We start from the raw sequence: 18,057 nt of genomic DNA, 5'->3' as shown, positions 1-18,057 counted from the left end.
CTTCTTCTTCTTCTTCTTCTTCTTCTTCTTATTATTATTATTATTATTATTATTAATCGACAATGTTAAAAATTCATCATACTAATTATGAATTTTATATAATAATAATTATTATTAATACTAATACATGTGTTATTATTATTATTCAACTATATTAATAATTCATAATTATTACTAACAATATTTATAATTTAAAAAAATATTATTAATGTAGTGGAAAATATTATATATTTTATTCTTATTATTTGTATTTATAATTTTTTATTGTAAAATAATAATACATTTATTATTATTATTATTATTATTATTATTATTATTATTATTATTATTATTATTAGCAGTAAAATTTATATTAAACAATTCATATTTATTATTATTGTTATTATTATTCACTAACAATCGTATATTTATAATATTTATAATTATTAACAATAGTGAGTAGTAGTAGAATATATTATTTATTTTAATTATTATTATTATTAATCGACCATATTAATAATTATTAATCATTCTTATTAGTAGAATAATATATTACTATTAACAATTAATATTTAAAATAATATAAATTAATTATTGTTGTTATTCATTAACAATATTTAGAATTAATAATATTAACTATTAGTAGAAGTAGTAGAACATATTATTTATTTTAATTATTATTATTTATATAATAATACTACTACATTCGTTTTTTTTTCATTATATCAAAATAACTATTATTAGTACAAGTAAAATTATTATTTTTATTAATAATTGTTTTATTATTGATGCCATTATTCTTATTCACTAATGTATTTATAATATAATATATATTTATATAATATAATATTATAGTTATAATTAATAATAATAATAAGTAGGCTAGTTATTTAGTAGTTATAGAACATATTTGAATGTATAATTTTTTTTTATTGTATAACACCGGTAATAATTTTAGACTTGGAATAAGTTGCTGTGCCATTTATTATAACTACATTCAAAAGAGTATTTTAGCTATCTCTGTCTTTAAATCCCAGCTATTGCTTTTTTTTTTTTTTGCTGTCATAAATAATAACGAAAAGTGAAAATGGGGGAAATCGGAGGAGGAGCCTATCTGACGTCACGGTGACGCCACCGGAAGTGGCTTCGCCGTTAGCGTCAGCTCAGCTGATAGCAGGAGAACAAATCTCCGTCCAGCGATCAAAGGTACAAATGTATACATTTATCGATATTGTGTTCAATATATCGTATTTTAATCAAACGGGCAGAGACGTAACGTTATTAAAAAGTTGTGGGGTTTATTTAAAGGTTGTTTAAAGCCACACAGTTTAGATAGATTACTAACAGTCGAGTTCATACAGCATATTCCGTTTAAGTCTAGTTTAATAATACATATATATTAATGACATATTTGCTCATTAACACGCTTAGTCTATATCTTTATATGTTTACCGAGGATATTATGTCAGTTATAGTAGTTTGTTCAGGACCGATCCATATACTAACCATGTTTTTACCATGGTTGTAACTTAATAGTGTGAATGCCATCTGAAAACAACACTTTGCCATGATACAGTGACTTAAACTAAAGTAGTTCATTTAACTGTGTGTGTCTGTGTATATATATATGTATACAATATGTCTAAATATATAGTTGTTCGCCCCCCCCCCCACCCGTGTCTTTTAAATTTTATACTATGAAATAGCCAGTTAAATAAAGGCTTTTTAATAATTTGAAGAAGAGTGCCTTGGATTTGCATCTTTATTCAATATTAAGTTCAATCCTCGATCCCAAAGAGCACCTTCAAACATTTAATTGAACTCCCTGAGCACCCTGGACTTTTTTGCCTTTTCAATATATATGTGTGTGTGTGTGTGTGTTTGTAGTGATTCACCAGTTCACTTGTCTCATCTCACTCAAGCAGAGGATGTCTGCCTACCCCAAATCCCACAATCCTTTCGCCGATGATGATGAGGAAGAGGACTCGGCGCGCTCAGCTCCGAGAAGAGGCTTCAACTTCGACGATGACCCAGAGGAGGATTCTCTGAGTCCGGCTGAGAGACGCCAGAGACAGCTGCAGCAGGAGGTGATGCGTACAGCGCAGTCGGCCGTGGACAGCAGCCACCGCTCACTCGGACTCCTCTACGAATCGGAGAAAGTCGGAGCCGAGACAGCCGAGGTGAGAGGAACTTCTTAAAGAGTCCATAACACACACAGTTTCTGCCAGTCTCATGTTGAGTATCTATAGAGTAGTACTGCATCCTACACACACACACACACAGTTTCTCCCAGTCTCGTGTTAATCTTGAATATCTATAGAGTAGTGTTGATCCTTCATATCTCACAAGAGTCTTTAGTTTATCATATTTATAAAAGACAGATACACTGAACCGATTCTTTCTGAAAACAGCTGAGCTCGTGGAGGCGTGCAGTGGGCGAAGCTGAAGACACACACACACACACACACACTATACGTTGGTGTTGTTCACATTATATGCACTTATGTGCCGATTACCAAAAAAACCACACATTTGCTGCAGTTTCACTCACCGCCTGAGGTTTCCACTCATGACCGGGAACAAACAAACACACACACACACACACACACTTCAAGAACTCCGGGAACACAAACAGCATCCACTGTTCCCTTAACGCTGATTATTTGGGAAGCTGAACAAGGTGATCTTTCCCTCACACCAGAAACACACTTTAGCAACATTGTTGATCTTCTATTGTGACGTTGATGGACGCGCTCTTGCTCTGGTTGGTGTGTGTGTGTGTGTGTGTGTGTGTGTGTGTGTGTGTGTGTGTGTGTGTGTGTGTGTTTGCGTGCGTGCACACTTGCTCTTACACTGGTTGGTATGTGTGTGTGTACTCATCCAGGAGAAGTGCCCATATAAAGAATACCACCCTTTATGCCGTCATACAGGGCCATACTCGGAAAAAAACTTTCCGAAACATGTTTGAATCCTGAAGGAGTGTATCTGGCACAGAAATACTCGTGTTTTGAAATGTTGTCCATGTTTATCATGAGAATCAACTCTTTAACAGTGTGAATAATGCAGAATAGCATTAGACCCCCCCCAAACATATTTTGTCCCTTATAAACTGCGATTTCCTCTCCCTCATGTCGTTCCAAACCCGTAAGACCTTCGTTCATCTTCAGACACAAATGAAGATATTTCTGATGAAATCCGAGAGCTCTCTGACCCTCCATAGACAGCTGTTTAATGAACACTTTCAAGAAAGGAAGTAAGTAAAGAAAGGAAGTTAAAATAGTCCATGTGACTCCAGTGGTTTAACCTAAATGTTATTTGGAACGACATGAGGGTTAATAATTAATGACAGAATTTTCATTTTTTAGGTGACTTAACCCTTTATTGTCTTCCACAGGAACTGATCCGTCAGGGTGAAGCGTTGAAAAGGACCGAGAGGATGATCGATAACATGGACCAGGACATGAAGACGAGCCAGAGGCATATAAACACCATTAAGAGTGTGTGGGGAGGCATGGTCAACTATTTCAAAGGCAAACCCGAACCTCCCAGACCTGACCGAAAGGACCAGCCGGTGTCCTACGAGGCCAACAGCCGGTACAGTTAAACACCGACACAATACGAGTAGCTTTGAGGAGTTTACATCCGCTGGAAAGGGATAGAAATGTTCCTGTAGCTTCTAAATAGATCTGCTTTGTTGTGCCTTTTCCATCTGTTTCAACTCGTGCATTTATTAAAAATCTAGAAGCTAGATTTGCCAACAAAACTAATTTGACATGTTCAAGCAAAAGCCTTTCAATGTAGCGTGAAATGAAAATAAGGCAGTGATGAATAGACACAGTTAAACTGACAAAACAGAAAAAACGGAGATGTAATCTAAGACTGTATGTCAACCTTCACAGCTTTTCAAACTTTTAGATGCCACGGACCCCATCCTTAAAATGTGTTTTATACATACCCAATTAATACACACACACACAGAAAAAAATAATATATATATATATATATATATATATATATATATATATATATATATATATATATAAAAACATTATTTTCTATTAAGTTACTTATTATATATATTTTTCTATACACTATAATAATTTACCGTTAAAAGTGTAATTTATTTAAATCTAATTTATATTAATTATTAATAAATAAATAAAAATATATATAATATACACACATATATATATATATAATGTGTGTTTGTGTGTGTGTGTATATATATATATATATATGTGCACAAAAGTTTGAGAAATATATATATGTATGAGAAAAAAATTAGATCAAAATAAATATATGTAATATTTTTACAGTTTTACTCTAGGCTTTTCCACATATATTTATTTTGATCTCATTTTTTTGATTATGTTAACTTAACATTCAATCACATTTATTTATTTAAACTACTTTATTTACTTAATTAAAAAAAAAAAAATATATATATATATATATATATATATATATATATATATATATATATATATATATATATATATATATATATATATATATATACAGGGCTTGACATTAACACCCGCCAGCCCGCCAAATGCGGGTAGATTTCAGCTGTGGCGGGTAAGCAGTCACTCCCACTAGCCACTTTGGCGGGTTGAATATAATTTTAGCTCACAGCCAAATGAAATGTGAAGACTGTCGTATCACAAAATTAAAATTGTATTACAACTTGCAGAAGTGGGCTGAATCGCGATGAATGACACAACAAGTGTGCAGAAGCTCTGGCACCCGCAATCAGTTCTCCTTGTCAGTGTTGGGCAGTAGCAGCGCTGCATTTCTGAAGATCAAGCTCAAATTGGAAACACAACTGCCAAGTCACGGATATAGGCCTACTTCACTTTATACGTTCCTGTCTACCTCGCGCAGACACGCACAGATGCGCGCGAGCCTTTCAAAGTACTCCTTTGGCAATGAGCGCGAAAAGACGGGTTCCGCGCGTGGACTGGCGCGCGCACTATCTAGTTGACGTTTGTTTCCGAGCGCTCAGTTCGCTGTTGCATACACGTCATCCGCACGGTGACAAAAGAGAAATCATCTAAAAGTTTTAAAAGAATCTGTTGTGTCGCTTGAATAAACACCTCTTATTAAAAGCATTGGGGTCCAGCCTGGCCACCTCTTGATATGAATGAATAAAACCTTTCCATGGAGAACACAGGGGAGTAGCTTCAGTGTAGTGAAGCTTAATTTAACGTAGAGTAGGCTCTCTCACTCTGCATGTGAAAGTTTGAAAGGGTTTTGAATCTTCAAAATCAAGTAAAATTACTCAAAATCAAGTAATTTAAGCATGTCAAAGTCAACTTTAATCATATAAAATGTAATTTCCAAACCGCAAAATTGTGGCCAGTGAAAATGCTGAGTGGCTAGTAACTTTGGAAAACCACTAGCCACAGTGGCTGGTGAGCAAAAAAGTTAATGTCAAGCCCTGTATATATATATATATATATATATGCACATTCACATTTTTACTCTAGGCTTTTCCACATATATTTATTTTAATCTCGTGTATTTATTTTAATTTTAGCATTCTTTTTTATCATGTTAATTTAACATTCAATCATTTATTTATTTGTTATATATTTTGTATATTTTTCTCTAGACTTTTAAGCAAATGTATAAAAAAATAAATATTTACATTTATAATAAATTAGGCCAATTTATTTATTTATTTTACAAGTTTTATCATATGTTAAGTTAACCTTTAATAACTTATGTATTTATTTGAATCGTATTCATTTTTTTTTTTTTTCATTTTTCATGGTTTGATCCGTCACTCCATTGCGGTCCCTGGACCCGTTTGAAAACCCCTGCTTTAAATAAAGGTCCTAGTCAGGAAAGATGCCATATCTGGAAATGTAAAGGGTCTAAATATTATTTAACAATACACTGCTTTTGTCTGATGATATTAGCTTACAGAACGCACTTGTGGAGAGCAAACAGCAGGAAGACAAATATCAAGCCAGCCATCCCAACCTGAGGAAACTGGACACAACTGGTAAACACGAACACACATGCACTTAAGTTACTAACGTCTGCGTTTACCATGGTACTGTGAGAGCCAGTGTTAACCAATAGTTTTGCAAAATGATTTTGAATCACTCGAATTGAATGCAGCGAAAACTCAAGCCAGACATGCATAAAAACACCTTTTACAAACTAAATGACCATACTTTATTGAAAGTCTAATCTATTAAATGCAATTAACACTTCGTATGATACCATTGCATTTGAAGGGTATATATAATAATGTGTTATTTTCTTAAATTTTAGGGCTTGTTTTGTTGGAGTTTGGTTATTCAGGCCAAAAAGAGGCCATTAACTACAACTTTCTTTTAGCATACGAATGTGTTATTAAAAATTTCTATAAATTTATAAAACTGATCCCAGATCAGGTGAAAAGCATATAGACACTGGTTGATGGGTTCACAGAGATCCTTACACCCTTGTGGCGGACCATTGCACTTTCAAAACGCTAAAATCATCAATAATTCGCTCACGCTGCAAACAAACATGTTCTTCCTCAGGGATTCGGTCTTGTTTCCCAGAATAAATATCTTAACATTTTTTAATAAAGATACATTTACTGGGGAAGCAAGATATTAAGTCTTGTTTAAGTGAAAAATTGATCAAAATGAAGAGTTTGTGATTAAAACTAGAATGGGGTCAAAAAACTATTCGGCCGGGGATTTTTACGCAGGTGGTTGGAGAAAAACACTGACATTTTGGATTTGGACGGCAATAAAATCACAGACTAGTTAATGATGAAAATGACCCCAGAAGAAAACAATTACCGTCCGAATAGGCCTTAAGATACAGTCATGCTTTTTTACAGTCATACAGTTTCATACCCCTTTGCAGAATATGCAAAATTGTAACAAAATAAGAGGGATCTGGGATCATAAAAACTGCATGTTACTTGTATTTAGTACTGTCCTGAAAAAGCTAGTTCACATTATAGATGTTTATATACTCCACAAGACAAAATTACTGAATTTATACAAATTGCCTCATTCAAAAATATGCATACCCTTGAATCTGAACCGTCTGTCGTTCCCTGATGATCCACGACTGTTTTCATGCCAACTCATTTAGGTAATTGCAACTTTTTAGTTCAGCTATATCTCACAATTCTGACTTGTTTTCTGAGAATTGTGAGATTAACTTGCAATTGTCAGTGGTAATGTAAAATTATGAGGGTGAAAAAAAGACTGATGTGTTTTCTTAGAAATGCGACTTTATTAAAAGAGTAAAAAAGGTAATTGTGACTCACAATTCTCTCTTTATAACACGCAGTTGTGTTTAAATCTCGCAATTCTGAGATAAAAAGTCTAAATTGTGAGAAGTCGCGATTATCTTTTTTATATTTAGTGGTGGAAACAAGCTTCCATAAAGCACAATGCATTAAGAGCAGGGGGAAACTTCTGAACAGGTGTACTGTTTTCTTACTTTGTTAGATCATATTTGTTCATTTTATTACTGCCTTTCAGAAGCTAATAACTTCCCAGAAGACAAAATGAGTACAATTTACCCTTTCATCCGATTGAAAAATATATTTTTTGCTTCTAGAAACATTGTGGGAAAACTGATGTTGTTTAAAATAACCCAAGTCCTATGTTTGGTGATCCCTTTGAGTTACATACATTACTAGTATTGTAAAGTATTTAGATTAAGTTACAAATCTAACGAAATACATCACAGATGACTTTTTAAAGCATGTATTTTGTAATCTGTAATGAAATGCATATTAAAAGTGACCTTCCCAACCCAGGGGCCTATTGCACAAAACTAGGATAAGGGATTAAGCCGGGATATCTTGGTGATCCTGGCTCAATTTATCCGCTAATATACAGTTATCTTTCGTTATCATTCTTAGTGTGGTTTTGCCTTCAGTGTGCATTTACACGACAGCGGTGTACTAAATTTTGCAATCACTTATCCTAGTTTTGTGCAATTGGCCTATGGTCAGATAAAGCAGTTCATCAGAGTCACGTGTGTTTGTTTGATCAGGATTCGGAGCTTCTGCTTCCCTGGACAACGGGCCGTCCGATCAGAACGGATATCCTAAGAACAAACAGCTGCGGAACGCACATCAACAGCTGGACAAAAACCTCGGTGAGAAACGCAAGAGTTTATCTCGTACCGTTCTCGGCTCAACACAGACAGGATCTGATGCGTGATTGGTCTACAGTTTATTAGAGGATAACCCCTTGTTTTTGAGGGGGTCCTCAAAATAACAACCAATTACACACACACACATACAAAATCTCTTCGACACAATCAACCACGCCAACCAGTCCCCCCTCTGTTCACAACATATAAACAGTATAAAATAATGTCAAAATCAAAATATTACAGGAGAGCACCGTATTTGAGAACACCGTATTTGATGAAGTCACCAGAACAAACAGATATATATATAACCTAAGTATACATACATATACAAGATACGTCTTCCAATTTCTTTTGATACATTTGTGTCTCAGGCCACAAGTTGACCTATATGGGACTAAATATTGCTTCAAGTAAAGAGTTTAATTAAAAGGTGTTGTGTCCTCAGATGAGATGTCGTCGGGTCTGGGCCGTCTGAAGAATCTGGGTCTGGGTCTCCAGGCGGAGATCGATGATCAGGACGTCTCTCTGGACTCTTTGCTCAACAAGGTCGACACGATGGACGGAAAGATCAGCTCCACCAATCGGCAGCTCAAAAACCTCAAATAGACTCGGAGTGTGATGTCATTTCCTGGAGGGAGGTGTGGCCAAAGATGCTGTCTGCAGTGATCCAGATTGAAAACACCTGCTTAAAAACATTTTTGATCTTCTCTTCTAGGGAAGTGTGTGTGTCTGTGTCTATGCATATGTGTGTTCACTGCAAAAACAGCTTTTCTTACTTTGTATTTTTGTCTTGTTTCTAGTTCAAATATCTAAAAATGATTAAAACAAGAAGTATTTACTAGACAAGCAAAAGTAATTGTCTTGATTTGGGGAAAAATAATTCAAGAATTTTTGCTTAAAATAAGCTAAATAATCTGCCAATGGGGTAAGTAAAATAATCATAATTCAAACAGTTTTTTTACCACATTGGCAGATTATTTAGCTCATTTTAAGCAAAAACTCTCTTAATTTTGAGGTATTTTTTTCCAAAACAAGACAATTTTTCTTTGCCTGGTAAATGTTTCTTAATGTAAGAATTGTTAGATATTTTGACCAGAAACAAGACAAAAATACTAAGTAAGAAAAGCATTTTTTGCAGTGTTTAAGTTTAACCTTCCGCCTTTATTTAGTCACTAATACATGTCTGATTATACACACGCCGCGAATGCCTCTGAGTGCGATTGTTCAAGATCGATGTGAATAAACTTGAAAATGTCACCTGTAAATAAAGCTTGTCAGAGATGTGCACTCCAGACCATTTCAATCATTTTAACCACATCCCTTGCACTCCTAAACTGAACACTTACCTTAGATATCACTGTATATTCCCATTGTTTTGCGCCCTAATGACAAATCTGCTTTAGTCAGACACTTTTATAATGATAGACCCTCATTTAATGCAATATTAAGGTGTTCAGATAGTTACAGAAAGATATTGGTCTGCCTTAATGAAGTGCACATTCGTTTCACCTCTAGAGATTAGTCTTTATGTTAATCACTATTGCGAATGCAACCCACAAAATCGTCTCATTGTCTTGTCCAGCTCTATATTAGGGTTTATCTTTGTATGATATGCCAGACAGAACCTGTGGACGTTTTACCATTGTTTCTGGAATTCATTGTTCAAATGTTGTACTCCTAATAAAGCAAACAATTTCTGTCTGCTGAATGTAACATGGAATAAGTGAACATAAATAAAATGTTTTCATTTGCTGGTCACTTAATTTGTCACTTGAGTAGATTTAAACTGAGCTGCTCTGTGTATTCTGACAGCTTTCTATCAGAACCAGCATTAACTTCTGGATCAGTTTGAGCTCCAGTAGCTCGTCTGTTTGATCGGACCACACGGGCCAGCCTTCGCTCCCCACGTGCATCAATGAGCCTTGGCCGCCCATGACCCTGTGGCCGGTTCTCCACTGTTCCTTCCTTGGAGCACTTTTGATAGATACTGACCACTGCAGACCGGGAACAGCCCACAAGAGCTGCAGTTTTGGAGATGCTCTGACCCAGTCGTCTAGCCGTCACAATCTGGCCCTTGTCAAACTCGCTCAAATCCTTACGCTTGCCCATTTTTCCTGCTTCTAACACATCAACTCTGAGGACAACATGTTCACTTGCTGCCTAAACTTCACCTGTCAGTGGTCATAATGTTATGCCTTAAGTGGTACTTGCAAGATCAGTCCACCAGATGGTGATATATCACACATCTTGAGAAGCCGTTAAAGGGACAGTTCACCCAAAAATGTACATTTGGTAATTTACTCACCCTCAAGTTGTTCCAAACCTGTATGAGTTTCTTTCTTCTGTTAAATACAAAAGACAATATTTAATGATTTTTGAGTAACTAGACAGTTAACGGTGTAGTGACAAATTGGGTTAGGGCTGCTTTTAATACTTTACAAATCCTACAGAGTAATGTTATGATAAATGCTGTTTCAACTACGTTATAATGACTGTTTATGTATGTATTAGTTTGTTTATGTACTAGCATAGCATACAGAAGCGATTAGCCTGATAGCTTAGTTTATACATATATTTGCACTTACCCTACATTATTCATCATCTTTAATGTAATTATGTGTTTAATTGAGTGTTAAATGTCCAAATACTTCAGTTATATATAAAAAATGTATTTGTACTCTCAATAGTCTGGTATTATAATTATTTATTAATAAACAGTTAATCAAGTGTAAGAAATTAAGATCAATCGGTTTCATTATGTTTTCGTACACATTATATAGGGATCTATGCATATTTTAAATTAATATAATTTGTTTATACTTAGGAGGATAATCATTAACTGACCGTTTTGGGAGATCCGATTTCGAGAGGATTTTTAGGGGGGGGGGGGGGGGGGATTCCGAAGGGGGGCCTGATTTGGAGAGGATTTAGAGAGAGGACCTGATTTCGAGGGGGAACCTGATTCAGAGGATTTTGAGAGAAGACATGGACCCTGTCTCAATCATCTCACTAGTCCACTAGTCAGGGCACTGATCAGGACATAAGTCAATGGGCTGACTCCCTGATCAGTGCCCTGACAACTGAACTAGGGATCTGATTGAGACGCACCCATGATTTCCAGAAGAGACCCGATTTGGGGAGGATTTGGAGAGGGGACCCGATTTCCAGGGGGGACCCGATTCAGAGAGGATTTCCAGAAGAAACTCGATTTCGAGGGGGGACCCAATTTCGAGAGGATTTCGAGAGAGGACCCGATTTGTCATGACAACGGCACGCCATATTTTTTTCCTAGGTGCATGTCAACTGTCTGGTTACAGATTTTGTTGTTGTTGTTCAACAGAAGAAAGAAATTATACTAATTACAGGTTTTAAACTATACTATACTATATATATATATATATATATATATATATATATATATATATATATATATATATATATATATATATATATATATATATATATATTGCGTGAACTCTTCCTTTAACGTATGTTTTATTATGATCACCAGAACCAAAATATGTAAGAGTAGAAACGAAACTATCTGGTAAAAGAGCTCGGAAAAACGTTTTTCTCATAGATCAAGGAGTGAAGTTTCTCCGGAGCCGCACACAATCATTATCATTCTTTCCCGCGTGCACACCTGCGCGCGCGTCTCAAAGCCTTCATTAACGGCTCGCGTGAGCAGCTGTTTTGCGCGGGAGACTGACTGACTGGCGGCTGTTTTTCACTGAGGTGAGTTTCGCGCGGTGACATTCTGTGGTTTATTATGTAATCAGTTTACTCATTAAGTCACAAAATGACTTGTAAACGTAGGGTTGTGGGCTGTGGGAAGAATGTTTGCAGTCTGTTCCTGAAAGGAAAATACACACGCGAGGGAAAAGTTTATCTGTCACTGGCACTGCAGCGGTTACGCCCTTAGTGTTCCTGGCTTTACCTAACTTACTTTACAAATGTTGAAATACCACTGCGGACAAATCACAGTTCTGCTCAGTTTCTTCGGATTTTCAGTTTATTTGTCACCTGTCTAATAAAACACATAATATATTATCTATGAATATTATATTACTATTATATAATATTTGAACGCAAAATCGAGGGAAATGAGGGTATGATGTCATTGATAGGCAAACCATGAACACGATGTCCTGATTAAAATTACTTATTTCTCTGGATTTAAACATTCTTGGAAACATTTGGGATAATGTAAGTAAACAAGTCAACTAAATATACTACGTTCTAGTGGTTGTTGGATATTTAATCCAAAAATATTACTGTAGGGCCTACAAGTAGGCTACATACAAATTATATTAATTAAAAATATGTATGGCTTACTATATGGTGCATAAATCAAATTGAACTTTTCTTTCACTTGATAAACTGTTAGTTATGTAATAAATAATAATAATTAAAATAGCCTATTAAAAGGCACAATATGTAATATTTTTGGATGAAATATCCAACAACCACTAGAACATTGTTGTATATTTAGTTGACTTGTGTACTTACTACTTACATCATCATACTCACATTACCCTCGATTTCGTGTTAATATATTATAATATTATATAAGAGTAATATAATATTAATAGATAATATATTAAGTTTTATTAGACAGGTAATATTCATCGACAGAAAATTAAATCGAAAACTAAAACGGCGTCTGCGGCAGAATAAAAGCTCCGTAAATTCAAATCATCATCCAGCGACACCTTTGTTTTGAATAAACGACCTCTAGCGGAAGTACATAAATGAACATCTTTATTTTTACAACTGTAATATTTGGACTTTTAACACTTAATTTAAACACATAATTACATTAAAGATGATTGTGAATACATGTAGAAGTGCAAATGCACACATAAGATATCAGGCTAATCTGGTATTAATACAGACATAATGTAGTTCAAACTGCATTTATCATAACAGGGTTTTTGTAAGAATTGTAAACATGTGCTAAGATGAGTGCCTATTAAAAGTAATTTGAGCCAATGAGACCCGATTCGCCACCACACCGGAATGCCTTTCTTTTCAACACCTAATCCCAGAATTCACAGCTGTCAGCATCCATAAAGCAGTGCTCAAAAGATGACACGTTTCCCCTCTCGGTTACCCATCAAACTCATTTCAATTACAGAATAAATAAACCCTAACAATCATAAAATAAGACCCTACCACACCCCTAGAACTTACTATATTGATCAACTAGGTGAAACAAAATTCATACACTATAAACAAAGACGTTTCAGATTAAAGGCGCAGTAAGCAATTTCGGAGAAACGCTGTTTATATATTTGAAATCACCAAAACAAACACGCCCCCCAACCCAAAATGATCACACTAGTGATGTCCGGTTCACGAACGAATCGTTCTTTTTAACCGGATCTTTATAGTGAACCGGTCGAACTAGTTCACCAATTCGAACTGAATCGTTCTAAACGGTTCGCGTCTCAAATCAGGGCTGATCCCACAAGTTACTATAGTTATTAACTTTCTGACATGAGTGACAGTCTCTCAAACTAGAAATAAAACGAATATCTTGAAGTAGATGCTGTAACTCCAATCGTTAGCTGAAGTGAGGCATGTTTAGCTGAGAGATCTGATGAACTCACGAGCCGCTGATCCTGAGGATGCGCGTATAACCGAACGAGAGGCTCTCGGATCCTCGGTTCAGCAGTACAGAATCGAAAACCATTTCTGTCGGACACGTTCGATACTGAGAACCGATGAGCTGCGCATGCGTGTTATTTGTTCAGAGGAACGAAATACAGGTTAAGTGTATACAACTAATCACGTTTGGAAACATCATATCAAAACTGTCTCATCACTGTATTATTTAAAAGTCTGGAAACAATGGATTGTAAAACGGTCAAATTAAACATTTATTTGTTTATCAATAATGCATGATATTTTCAGGAACAGCTTTTATCGTATTTAATTTCTAAATCAATACACATTTTAACATGTACTCAAAACAGTAGGTTTGATATAGACTATTCAGCTTGCAGCAGTTCGCAGCTCAGCACCCTGTGCTCAGCACACACACACACACACACACACACACACACACACACACACTGATACAGCGGTTCTCTGTTCTCGAGTCAGATCGACCGGGTTGCAACAGTTCTCGGATCAGCAGTACAGAATCGAGAACCGTTTCTATCGGACACGTTCGATCTTTCGGACATGTTCGATTCTGAGAACCGGTGAGCTGAGATACTGAGCATGCGTGATAGCGTCGCAACCGAACTGTTTCTCTCGGACTGGGACAGCTGATAATACATGAGCCCGGGTGAACTGATGATTTGTGTAAGTATTATGTCAGTTTATTTAATCCGTGTGAAACATCAGTGTGTGCATGACAGTGACAGTCTCTCAAACTAGAAATAAAACTAATATCTTGAAGCAGATGTTGTAACAATCGATTCAGTTCGATTTGGTGAACTGTATTGAGTGCTGTTGCAAAACATAAATAAAAAAATGTATCCAAGATGATGATGATGTCAATAATAATTATTATTATACTTAATTTTGATTACAAATACTTTATAGGGATGTGTTTGAATGTATTTTCATCCGCCGGGATGATAGAAATGACGTCATTACGTAACGACGTAAAAGAACCGGTGATCCGTTTTTTTTAACCGGATCATTGAAACGAACTGTCCGAAAGAACCGGTTCGCGGAAAAGAACCGAACTTCGCATCACTAGATCACACGCCTATCTGGATAGCTCTGCCTCCAAATTCACAAACACTCTATGCAGCACAGGCCCCACCCCCCTCACGAGAGGACACGCCCCTTATTGCTTAAATACATTCGGGTGGTATTTTTAAATACATCATTTAAACATTACTCGGAATAAAAAAGGTGTTTATTTACATTAAAAGCAGTGCAGTCCAATAAATTCTTTTTAACAGTCATTGGAGTGAGAAGGAAGGGCATGATGATTCACAAATCAATAATCAATATGTGAATCTCGAATGATCTGAAGGGCACCTAGTAAAACAACTCGATTTGAAATTATTCTAGGATTTATTTTATATAACTCATCCACATACACACTAAAGAAACACCGTATCTTCTTTTAAACCTCACAGTGAAAGCTCTTCGCTGAGATCATCTCTGAGCTCATCTGTTGTCTTTTTAATGATGTCACTTTTTTTATTATTTATGGGCTTTTGCCATTTTTATTGTATATTGACAGTAGGGAACAGACAGGAAGTTGGGGGTGACGGATCTTTTCATGACATACACCAGGAGGTATTTTGTTAAATTGTTGTCTGGTCTAAGATTTTTTAAAGGTCCTCTGAAATCAAAATTTAAGTTTTTAAGCTTTTAGTATGACTGTGTTAGCCTTAAAGTTATGAATAAGCTGGTATGTTCCATAACTATGACAAAATTTGCATTCAGGAGATATAAGCATTCAAAATGTACAGTCTCCCACTTCCGTTAAAACGAATCTCAGATTTTGGTGACATCATTGCAGACTTCACCTTCTCGTCAAATCTTCTGTCCAATCAAAATGCTCTCTAGAATCTAAAGCCCGCCCCCTACGCGGCTTAAATGGCGGCTGAAATCGGTCAGTTGTTAACACACATTTACTAATTTCTACACAGTGAAAGGCCTATAGCACACTATATATGTGATAGGAAACCATTCAGTGTAAATATGCTTTCATTTGAGGCGAATTAAGTCTGTTTTCACGTTAGTTTCACACACCGCAGCCGCGCACACACCTCAACGGCTCTGGTCTAAAGTTAGACTACAGACACGAGAGCGCAGCGCGGATCAGATGAGCGAGTCCGCGCAGACGACACACATATCGACCCATTTGAATTCTGCACTGAATGCTGCATTTCAAAGCGATATGGAGATTATGATGGTAAACAGTGTTAGAGGAAACTGGCTTCACCAAACAGAAAGGTCTGCTCTTGCGCTCTAGTCAAACTGTATATTAACGAAACGCTATTGGCTGTTTCAAAAAAGGGGAGGAGCTGCTAACAGCTGAAGCCGTTTCAGAGGAAATCACGTCAACACATTGAATAATGCGGCGCGTTTCAAAGCAGTGGGCCTTTAAGACTAAAATATTTTCTCAGAGAGAGTTTAGTGCTTCAGATCTTACCAGTGAGAGAAAGTGACATCTTTTCCTGTATCTTACATTAGTTGTAAGATAAAACTTATTTGTAAAAAATGTAATGTTGCAGGATTAGGAAAATTACTATTTATGGCTTTTACAAATAAACCATTTTATTTTACTCTTCTTTTGGTAATATTTTAATTATTTTGATTACTCAAATAATACATGATGGGAAAATATACACTGACTAATCTGGACAAGATTTCCAGCTGTATAAGACAATTCATATTATATTGTTATGGCCTGTAACATCTTTTGATCCATGACAATGAGTACCAATTTATTAAAATAATTAAAAATATAACCATTTGAAAAAAGCAGAAAAATTACTATAATGACTAGGGCACCACATTTACCTGCAATTATAGATATACACACCAATCAGGCATAACATTATGACCGGTGAAGTGAATAATACTTTTGATCTCTTCATCACGGCTCCTGTTAGTGGGTGGGATATATTAGGCAGCAAGTGAACATTTTGTCCTCAGAGTTGATGTGTTAGAAGCAGGACAAATGGGCAAGTGTAAGGATTTGAGCGAGGTTGACAAGGGCCAGATTGTGACTGCTAGACAACTGGGTCAGAGCATCTCCAAAACTGCAGCTCTTGTGGGCTGTTCCCGGTCTGCAGTGGTCAGTATCTATCAAAAGTGCTCCAAGGAAGGACCAGTGGAGAACCGGCCACAGGGTCATGGGCGGCCAAGGCTCATTGATGCACGTGGGGAGCGAAGGCTGGCCCGTGTGGTCCGATCAAACAGACGAGCTACTGGAGCTCAAACTGCTCCAGAAGTTAATGCTGGTTCTGATAGAAAGCTGTCAGAATACACAGAGCATCTCAGTTTGTTGCGTATGGGGCGGCATAGCCGCTGACCAGTCAGGGTGACCTCTGACCCCTGACCCCGCCGAAAGCACCAACAGTGGCACGTGAAAATCAGAACTGGACTACAGAGCAATGGAAGAAGGTGGCCTGCTGTAACGATACACAAAACTGACTTTTGAAGTCACTGTATGGATGATTGGATCATAGTTTCTATCATGTTACATGTTTGGCAGCAGTTTATCTTACCCTAATTAATGGATTGTGTAGCTTTTCATTTCTTAAAACACTATGTAGGACGAAAACAAGGACATATCCCAGGATGACAATGTCAAGATTCTTCATCTTAAACTGTGAAAGAATGGTTGTGAGAGAGCATTTAGGATTATTTTCACCTCTGAGTCCACACCTTAAATTCATTGAAAGTCTTTGGGATGTGCTGGAGGAGAGAGCGTTGGACTCTTGCATCAGCAATACAAATTCTGGACCAAAAATGCAACTCTTGATGGAAATAACATTACAAAATAAATTCCCAACCATTCTTTCACAATCTGAGCTGATGAATCTTGACAGTCATCCCGGAATATGGCCATGATGTGTCTTCCTACATGGTTGTTTAAGAAATGTAAAGCTACACGCTCCATCAATTAGAGATAGAAAAACTGTTGCCAAACATATAACATGCTAGACACATAATAATCACTGCAATAACAATCCATCCATAAACTCTTGAGCATTTGCTTATTTAAATACAAACTGTGTCTTTTTTGGCTGGGCAGTGTATACACATGCACACATACAAATTATATATTACAAAAATATATATTTTGTAAAGACATCCATACATACAGTAGGCATTTTCTCATATTTAATAAACTAGCAAATATAAGTAAATTAATAAATGGGTATATTTTTTGTTAAATCAAAATCAATTACAGTACAAAGTAGCATGTGGTTATGTATACATATAATATTATTTGTAATATAATGT

The 18,057-nt window shown here is 36.0% G+C and overlaps 1 protein-coding gene across 3 annotated transcripts; it reads left to right on the top strand.

Annotated features, from left to right (window-relative positions):
- Positions 1-1,060: 1,060 nt before the first annotated feature.
- On the top strand, positions 1,061-9,864 carry snap29 (synaptosome associated protein 29). Of its 3 annotated transcripts, none has more exons than XM_067414545.1 (6): positions 1,061-1,185; positions 1,902-2,159; positions 3,374-3,573; positions 5,904-5,989; positions 8,002-8,106; positions 8,552-9,864. In XM_067414545.1, the coding sequence occupies exons 2-6, from the start codon at positions 1,908-1,910 to the stop codon at positions 8,710-8,712; spliced, it is 804 nt and encodes a 267-aa protein (XP_067270646.1). In that variant the 5' UTR covers positions 1,061-1,185; positions 1,902-1,907; the 3' UTR covers positions 8,713-9,864. The 3 variants fall into 3 exon arrangements, with proteins under 3 accessions (XP_067270646.1, XP_067270647.1, XP_067270648.1); XM_067414546.1 differs by having other exon boundaries at positions 1,078-1,185; positions 1,905-2,159; XM_067414547.1 differs by having other exon boundaries at positions 1,126-1,185; positions 1,867-2,159.
- The last annotated feature ends 8,193 nt before the right edge of the window (positions 9,865-18,057 follow it).

Source organism: Pseudorasbora parva, chromosome 13, assembly GCF_024679245.1.
Source record: "Pseudorasbora parva isolate DD20220531a chromosome 13, ASM2467924v1, whole genome shotgun sequence".
Classification (NCBI taxonomy): Eukaryota; Metazoa; Chordata; class Actinopteri; order Cypriniformes; family Gobionidae; genus Pseudorasbora; species Pseudorasbora parva.
Note: the sequence above shows the minus strand (reverse complement) of the source record. Positions and strands in the feature narration are given on the sequence as shown.

What these genes read in the sequence shown, in the direction of transcription:
- snap29 (XM_067414545.1), top strand. Translation starts at nt 1,908, where the DNA reads ATGTCTGCCTACCCCAAATCCCACAATCCTTTCGCCGATGATGATGAG. An exon ending in GAGGAAACTGGACACAACTG is followed by an intron (nt 5,990 to 8,001) that starts GTAAACACGAAC and finishes TTGTTTGATCAG; the next exon opens with GATTCGGAGCTTCTGCTTCC. An exon ending in ACAGCTGGACAAAAACCTCG is followed by an intron (nt 8,107 to 8,551) that starts GTGAGAAACGCA and finishes TTGTGTCCTCAG; the next exon opens with ATGAGATGTCGTCGGGTCTG.